The 9,456-nt window shown below is 41.8% G+C and overlaps 1 protein-coding gene across 2 annotated transcripts in view; it reads right to left on the bottom strand.

The window, feature by feature from the left end:
• Window positions 1-395: 395 nt before the first annotated feature.
• The window catches only part of slc7a11 (solute carrier family 7 member 11), a 182,218-nt gene continuing 173,157 nt past the window's right edge, over window positions 396-9,456 (bottom strand). For both annotated transcript variants that reach the window (XM_072584080.1, XM_072584079.1), the window contains one exon: window positions 396-3,187. In XM_072584080.1, the coding sequence (XP_072440181.1) occupies window positions 3,123-3,187 (65 nt within the window). In that variant the 3' untranslated portion in view covers window positions 396-3,122. The remainder of the gene's footprint in view (window positions 3,188-9,456) is intronic.

Below are 9,456 nucleotides of genomic sequence, written 5' to 3'. Positions count from 1 at the left end.
CTAGGAGGGAAATTTGTAGTTGGTGGAGTTCCCATCCATCTGCTGCTCTTGCCCTTCTAAGTGGTAGAGATTGGGAGTTTGGAAGATGCAGCCAATGGACCCTGTATGAGTGTTTGCTGGTGCATCTTTTATGTATTAATTAATGACCAAGTAGCAAGTAGAAGAATGCCATGTTGGGACTGCTCCTAGACTTGATGAAATCAACAGCATGTAAATTCAAGATATGAAAGATTAGTGGGCAAAACCTCCCAAGCATTTAGTCTGTCGTATTTCAAGTTCTCACATGCCTCAATAAACACAGAATGTGATTAATGCCAAATACCCAGTTTGCTGGAAATTGTCTCATCTGCTGAGCACTGCAAAAGATTTATTAATAATTGACAGAAAGACAACAATTGTTACGTGAACCAATGGCCAGGTTTTATTTTGTTTAGTAATGTTCACTTGTCCTGCTTTGTAGTACAGGTACACAACCCTTTATCTGAAACGCTCGGGACCTGCTGTTTTTGGAATTCGGACACTTTTGGATTCCAGAATAAATGATAGTTTGACGGTGACATTTAAAAAAATCTTACTGAACAGCAGACTCACGGAGAGCACTATGGGCCCTGAGGCAGAATTGAGACCTGCCGGTGCTGGGCCACACCCACCCATGTCATATCTGAGTCACATGCATGGAATGGGTGTGGAGTTGGGTTAATTGTTTGCACACCAAATAACCTTGTTAATGAGAACAATAACTTTACGAGAAAACCTTCGGAGCTTTTCAGATTTTGGATAAAGGGTTATCTACCTCTATTTCCGAACTAATCGGGACTCTGGTCAAAACATTGTACAAATGCTCATATGACATCATTGCATCTTTTTTTGTCAAAACCTATAAACATTTCCACTCCTTTATGAACAAATGCCTTGCTCACTATTCAATTTTCAATCAGAATTTCCCTTCCATTAAATTCCTACAATAATTTGAAAACCACTTTTGTTTTCAATTTCTATGATTAAAGGTTTTATTGGAATGTCATTGTTATACTATAAAGAGTCTGTCCACTCATGTCATGATTCCTATGGCCTGAAAACAAAGCTTGTGCCCATATAGTCATCATTAAATTCACAAATTATCACCTTTGTTCATTTTCTTAACAATTGTTGGAGTGCTCCGTGATATTTTTGCATATTTTACTTAACTGCCTGTCTAGACCTAAAGGTAATAAAGAGGAATTTTCCAATACACAAATGCAGCTCACCTCTAAAGGATTTATGTCTATTTCCCAGGGGGGCATTTTATCCAAATGGTATAAGGTTCTTGTATTGAGGTGGTTCTATCCCCACCTCTGAGCCAGGAAGCCTGTGATCAAGTCTCACTTACTACAAAGGCAATCCCTGAACAGGGTGATTGGAAAATATCTTTCAGAAACCTGCCAACAAAAGTCAGCCCAGGGTCGTAGGACTGTTGAGAAGCTAGCTCAAAGAACAGATGCGAGGCTGAACAGCTAGGGAATCATGGGTGGCACCGTGGTTCAGCGGTTAGCATAGCTCCCTCACAGTGCTAGGGACCCACGTTCAATCACACTCCCGGGTGACTGCCTTTGTGGGGTTTGCACAAGTGTCTGCATGGGTTTCCTCTGGGGACTCCAGTTTCCTCCCACAGTCAAAAGATGTGCAGGTCAAGTGGATTGGCCACGCTAAATTGCTCATAGTGTTCAGGGATTTGCAGACCAGGCGAGTTAGCCATGAGACATGCAGGGTTACAGGGGTAGGAGTGTAGATCAAGATGGGATGTTCTGTGGAGGGTCAGTGTGGACTTGATGGGCTGAATGGCCTGCTTCCACACTGTAAGGATTCTATGTTAATTTTTGGCATTAGATCTTCAGCATAAGCTTGAATGAAGAGTCATCTAGATGCAAAATGTAATCTTGTTGTCTCTCCATGGTTGCTGCCAGACCTGCTGCAATCTCCAGCATTTTCAGGACAGATTGCAACATCTGCAGTCATTTGTTCTCACATTATGGACGCCTGGTTGAGTTCCAAAAGTGGTAAATCTACTTGGATATCTACAAGCATTTTTTGTACATTAAACTCTATTTGATTAAACTTATATTTGAGTGAAGTCTCTATGATTTTTAAATAACTTGTTGTCCTTTTATTGTTTTTTTAATCACAACCTGTGTGTTGATTTGTTTTTTATTTGAGCGTCAGATGTGGGTGGCTGTGGCTCAGGGTAGCATTAATTGTCCATCCCTAATTTCCCAGGGGGCAGTGGGTGAGACCAAGTAAGATTGGCAAATTTCCTTCGAAAAAGGACAATAGTGCATCAGACGGGTTTTTAAGCAATAATTACATGGTTATCATTAGGCCAGCTCTTTATTCCACTTTTCTGAAGTTGAACTCAAATTTCTCCATCTACCATGGTGGGATTCAAACCCATGTTCTCAGAGTGTTTTGTTCTGGATTGCTAAGTCAGTGACATTACCACTACATCACTGCTGTCATCTCCTTATTTATAATCAGTAGACCACAACGTATAGGAAAGGATTAGACCATTCGACCCATCAAGTCTGTTCCACCATTCGATCATGCCCAATACAGTTCTCAGAAAAGAGAGTTGTGTTCAAATCAGCAACAGAACTACATTACTTTACATACAAAGTGATTACATATTTCTACAAAAAAGAACAAACAATTGGTCTGCACAGTCACATTTACTTTCAGAGAAAAAAAGAGATACCACTTCAATAAATACAAACCTCATTATTAGAAAACCATTCAGTCCATCACTTGCAGAGATAATAGTAAAATACCCTGGATCTGAAATCCTGGAGAGAGTTTCTCCTGGTTTATCGCCAAAATGTTGGTGGATGATCAGTCCAACGCTGGAGAAAGGACTTAAACAACTGAATAGGCTCAATTTCTGTCAGTTTCCCAAGAGGCAAAAGACCAGAAGAATTTGCCACCATAGGATTTCAGGGGCTCAGACATGCCATAAAATGATTTTTGTAAGTGTTAGGAAGAAGTTAGGATTCCAGTGGATGCAGTTGTTGAAATGACCAAGCATTTCTTTGACATTTGTAGTCTCACATTGTTCATATTCATTCAGCAGCTAGTCCAGTCAGTGGAGCTCCTCAGTCATCATGTTTTTCTGGAGGTACGACCTGTAGAATAATCTGGGCTGTTCTGGTCATTAAATCTGTAACATAAAACAGCAGGGTATGAATGCTTTAGCCATAGACAATTAATTAGAGTCATAGAGTATAAAGATGTACAGCATAGAAACAGACCCTTCGGTCCAACCCGTCCATGCTGACCAGATATCGAAACCCAATCTAATCCCACCTTCCAGCACCTGGCCCATATATCTCTAAACCCTTCCTATTCATATACTCATCCAAATGCCTCTTAAATGTTGTATTGTACCAGCCTCCACCACATCCCCTGGCACTTCATTCCATACACGCACCATCCTCTGTATGAAAATGTTGCGTCTTAGGTCCCTTTTATATATTTCCCCTCTCACCCGAAACCTATGCCCTCTAGGTTTGGACTCCCTGACGCCAGGGAAAAGTCTTTGCCTATTTACCCTATCCATGCCCCTCATAATTTTGTAAAACTCTATAAAGTCTTCCCTCAGCCTCCGACACTCCAGCGAAAACTGTCCTAACTTGTTCAGCCTCTCCCTATAGCTCAAATTCTCCAACCCTGCTAACATCCTTGTAAATCTTCTCTGAACCCTTTCACGTTTCACAACATCTTTCCAATAGGAAGGAGACCAGAATTGCATGCAACATTCCAACAGTAGCCTAACCAATGTCCTGTACTCAATACTCTGACAACAAAGGAAAACATACCAAATACCTTCTTCACTATCCTATCACCTGCGACTCCACTTTCAAGGAGCTATGAACCTGCACTCCAAGGTCTCGTTGTTCAGCAACACTCCCTAGGACCTTACCATTCAGTGTATAAGTCCTGCTAAAATTTGCTTTCCCGAAATGCAGCACTTCGCATTTATCTGAATTAAACTCCATCTGCCACTTCTCAGCCCATTGGCCCATCTGGTCAAGAATCTGTTGTAATCTGAGTTAACCCCCTTCGCTGTCCACTACACCTCCAATTTTGGTGTCATCTGCAAACTTACTAACTTTACCTCTTATGCTCACATCCAAATCATTTATGTAAATGACAAAAGGTAGAGGACCCAGCACCGATCCTTGTAGCACTCCACTGGTCACAGGCCTCCAGTCTGAAAAACAACCCTCCACCACCGTCTTCTACCTTTGAGCCAGTTCTGTATCCAAATGGCTAGTTCTCCCTGTATTCCGTGAGATCTAAGCTTGCTAATCAGTCTCCCACCGGGAATCTTGTCGAACGCCTTATAGATCTTATAGATCACATCTACCACTCTGCCCTCATCAATCCTCTTTGTTACTTCTTCAAAAAACCCAATCAAGTTTGTGAGACATGATTTCCCACGCACAAAGCCATGTTGACTATCCCTAATCAGTCCTTGCCTTTCCAAATACATGTACACCCTGTCCCTCAGGATTCCCTCCAACAACTTGCCCACCACCGAGGTCAGGCTCACTGGTCTATAGTTCCCTGGCTTGTCCTTACCACCCTCCTTCAACAGTAGCACCACGTTTGCCAACCTCCAGTCTTCCGGCACCTCATCTGTGACTATCGATGATTCAAATATCTCAGTAAGAGGCCCAGCAATCACTTCTCTAGCTTCCCACCGAGTTCTTGGGTACACCTGATCAGGTCCTGGGGATTTATCCACCTTTACCCATTTCAAGACATCCAGCATTTCCTCCTCTGTATTCTGGACATTTTGCATGATGTCACTATCTATTTCCCTATAGTCTATATCTTCCATAACCTTTTCCACAGTAAATACTGATGCAAAATACTCATTTAGTATCTCCCCCATTTTCTGCGGGTCCACACAAAGGCCGCCTTGCTGATCTTTGAGGGGCCCTATACTCTCCCTAGTTACCATTTTGTCCTTAATGTATTTGTAGAAACCCTTTGGATTTTCCTTAATTCTATTTGCCAAAGCTATCTCATGTCCCCTTTTTGCCCTCCTGATTTCCCTCTTAAGTATACTCCTACTTCCTTTGTACTCTTCTAAGGATTCATTCAATGTAACCTGTCGATACCTTACATATGCTTCCTTCTTTTTCTGAACCAATTTCTTTAGTCATCTAGCATTCCCTATACATACCAGCCTTCCCTTTCACCCTAACAGGAATATACTTTCTCTGGATTCTCGTTATCTCATTTCTGAAAGCTTCCCATTTTCCAGCCGTCCCTTTACCTGCGAACATCTGCCCCCAATCAGCTTTCGAAAGTTCTTGCCTAATACTGTCAAGATTGGCCTTTCTCCAATTTAGAACTTCAACTTTTAGATCTGGTCTATCCTTTCCCATCACTATTTTAAAACGTATAGAATTATGGTCACTGGCCCCAAAGTGCTCCCCCATGATACCTCAGTCACCTGCCCTGCCTTATTTCCCAAGAGTAGGTCAAGCTTTGCACCTTCTCTAGTGGGTACATCCACATACTGAATCAGAAAATTGTCTTGTACGCACTTAACAAATTCCTCTCCATCTAAACCCTTAACACTATGGCAGTCCCTGTCGATGTTTGGAAAGTTAAAATCCCCTACCATAACTACCCTATTATTCTTACAAATAGCTGAGATCTCCTTACAAGTTTGTTTCTCAATTTCTCTCTGTCTATTAGGGGGTCTATAATACAATCCCAATAAAGTGATCATCCCTTTCTTATTTCTCTTTTCCACCCAAATAACTTCTCTGGATGTATTTCCAGGAATATCCTCCCTCAGCACAGCTGTAATGCTATCCCTTATCAAAAATGCCACTCCCCCTCCTCTCTTGCCTCCCTTTCTATCCTTCCTGTAGCATTTGTATCCTGGAACATTAAGCTGCCAGTCCTGCCCATCCTTGAGCCATGTTTCTGTAATTGCTATGATATCCCTGTCCCATGTTTCTAACCATGCCCTGATTTCCTCTGCCTTCCCTGTTAGGCCCCTTGCGTTGAAATAAATACAGTTTAATTTGTTAGTCCTACCTTGTCCCTGCCTGCCCTGACTGTTTGACTCACTTCTGTTCTCAATTGTACCCGTCTCAGATTGATCTCTTTCCTCACTATCTCCCTAGGTCTCACCACCCCCCCACCTTACTAGTTTAAATCCTCCTGAGCAGCTCTAGCAAATCTCCCTGCCAATATAATAGTCCCCTTCCAATTTAGATGCAATCCGTCCTTCTTGTACAGGTCATTTCTACCCCAAAAGTTTTTCCAATGATCCAAATAAAAAGAAATGAAAAGACGGTTGCTGCAAATTTGAAATAAAAATATACTTTCCTTTCATCAGTACTGTTCAATATTGTATGCTAACATTTCTTCTCTGAACATTTATAAAATGAACTGTATGACAATTATATGTTTTCAAAAAGGTTGAAAAGGTTATGTTTTACATCTAGCAACCTACTGATACCTAGATGTGGCTGACTATTGAACAGTATTCTCCAAATTTGCACTAATTGTCATTCAGTAAGTTGAATGGAAATCAGTTGCCCTGCTTTTGTTAAGTGCATTGGATTGCAATAAAATAAGAATGTAACCACAGAGCGCAGTACCTTGCAATTTCCATCTGGAAGTGGAACTGGCTCTCAGATCAGGAATGACAAAGATAAAATATAAAATTGATCCCTTCAAACAAATCCTACTTCCATCTCTCACAGTCTTGCCATTTCTGCCACATTAATGCATGTTAGCACAGATGAGCTCCCAAAGGTATTGGCAATTTAAGGTAATCTGATTCGAAATGGCTTGGGAGTAATTCACACATGTTGGGAATTTTAGTTCCGTTCATATACTTGCACATACTTATTTTCACATGTTCTCTTGTCATAATTACAAGGAATCGAGAAAAATGTTGTGTTTCTATTTTTATAGCTTCTCACTGTCTGGCTCAATTTCTTGGAATATACATTCAACTAGCCATCTTGCTCCTATCAATCTATCCAATTTCTCTGCCTAAGTGTTAATCTGTAAAATTCTTGTCAACTTACTTAATCAAAGGCCTTCTGCCTGAAACGTCGATTTTCCTGCTACTCGGATGATGCCTGACCTGTTGTGCTTCTCCAGCACCACTCTAATTAGATTAGATTACTTACAGTGTGGAAACAGGCCCTTCGGCCCAACAAGTGCACACTGCCCCGCCGAAGTGCAACCCACCCATACCCCTACATTTACCCCTTACCTAACACGACAGGCAATTTAACTTGGCCAATTCACCTGACCTGCACATTTTTGGACTGTGGGAGGAAACTGGAGCACCCAGAGGAAACCCACACAGATACGGGGAGAATGTGCAAACTCCACACAGTCAGTCGCCTGAGGCCGGAAGTGAACCCGGGTCTCTGGCGCTGTGAGGCAGCAGTGCTAACCACTGTGCCACCGTGCCGCCCAGAATCTTGACTCTGATCTCCAACATCTTCTGTCCTCACTTTTGCCTTAGTCCAATGTGTGTTAAAGTCCCTGGGGTGTGAGGGACTTGAAGATGATAATGATTTTGTTTTCTGTTTCTACCAGAATCATTAATCCATTCAGAACCTCTCCAATACAACTCTTGCCTTTACTAGCCCTATACTGAAAACTACGCCACCAGTTCTACATATGCTCAAAACTCTACAGTAGTATGAAATTCTTGCAACCTTCATTTGATATTTAGTTTTCAGTTTTAATCTTTCAAAAGCTCCCCAACAATCACCCTCACAGGTACAAGGAGATTAATATAGTCCTCTCAGCTAACAAAGCTACTCACAAAAGAAGCTGCTGAGAAAGCTGAAGCTGTGAAATAAAAGCAAAAACTACTGCAAATACTGAGCACTTAGAAAATACTGAGGGCTGGCAAACTTTGTGCAGATAGCAGCAGAGTTAATGGATGGAAATATTCTACTTTTGCTGCTGGTGAGCTTGAGAAATGGGAAGGGCGTGTAATTAGACTGGGTAGAATCACTTGAACCCACCACCTCAACCAATTCTTAATATCTGAGTGAATGATGTTGTAATTGACCAAACCAAATCCCCTTCAAACACATCCAGGAGATAGCCTAGATCCTAATGTTTATCTTATTTAAAGGTAAGTGGAAGGTACTTTATTCGATTGGTCACACTACTTAGTTTTAAGCCAAACACACTTTATTCTTAATCTACAGTTAAAACACAACCAGAAGGGAGAAGAATTGGTGTAACTTTAACTCTATTGGAAAACTTAACAGAATTTATGATTATTTAACTACTAAATAGAAACTGTCCCAATATGGTAACATCCCAGAAGCACATCCTTCGCAAAGGCAATTACAGCAAAATAGATTGTCTCACATGCAAAGTTTCTCTAATCCAGGAGAAAAGAACATCACGAGAAAATTCTAGCAGAGAGAAAGAACTCCAGCTTTTTGCAGTGGGTGAGAGAGATGTATAGCAACTTCCACAATCAACTGAAAGCTAATCGAAAGCCCTGGTTCTGATGGAGCCGGTCTCTACCCATTCATGCTGTATCTATTGTTCAAACCTGGGGCCTCACAAGCTATTTACTTTATTGACTTGGAAGAGACAACTTTTCACCTCTGAATCAAAACCTCCCTTCAAAACAAAAATCAGGACAAACTACACCTTTTAAAGCCATAGTATCGTCACAGTATTCTGGACATCATGACAATCAGAGACCACTTAAGCAAGCACCACCTCCTCACTCCCAATGAAATCAAGGTGAGACTGTCAACATGTAGTCTGCATGATGGGTGAAACTGTGTGGCTTGCTCGTCACCTTGGGTTGGGGAGGGATCAACATTTTGGCTGCGCCGTCCCTCAGCAGTTCCCTCCCTACTGACCTGTGTGCAAAACTAGTTTCAGAGGTTGCTGCTGTGCTCAAAGGTTCATGCAGAAGGAGAACAAGATAACAAGGAATGTATGGGGGAAGCAGAGTCTTGATCAAAAGCTGAGTAAAAACCAGTAAAAGCCAATAATAATTGAAAATGATGCACAAGTCTTACTGAAGCTCCATCTTGAAGTACACAAAATGAGCCAGACTATTATATGTCATTTGTAAGTTTTACCGGATTTGCCTTCTGAGTGCCTGATTGAGGGGACTGGACATCAGGAAAGGGATCATGATGGGAGCCACTAATGCCCATCAAACCCTTAGCCCCCCTGCATGAGTTACCTATGGCCTGGGTCCTCTGCAATTCTGGAAGTTTTGGTGGGTGTCATTTACTGGCAGTAGCTATCACCTTGTCAAGGGGCCCTACTGAACAGAAGAAATGCCAGTCTTTGATTGGCAGGCAGCTCCTGCTGTGTTCCAAGGGAAAACCCATTGCTGTCCTCACCACTGCCTGCTTAGTATGTCGTTTGGTGGGCTGAGGGGTGACC

The sequence above is a fragment of the Chiloscyllium punctatum genome, chromosome 14 (assembly GCF_047496795.1).
Source record: "Chiloscyllium punctatum isolate Juve2018m chromosome 14, sChiPun1.3, whole genome shotgun sequence".
Classification (NCBI taxonomy): domain Eukaryota; kingdom Metazoa; phylum Chordata; class Chondrichthyes; order Orectolobiformes; family Hemiscylliidae; genus Chiloscyllium; species Chiloscyllium punctatum.
This window is presented reverse-complemented; position numbering and strand designations above follow the sequence as displayed.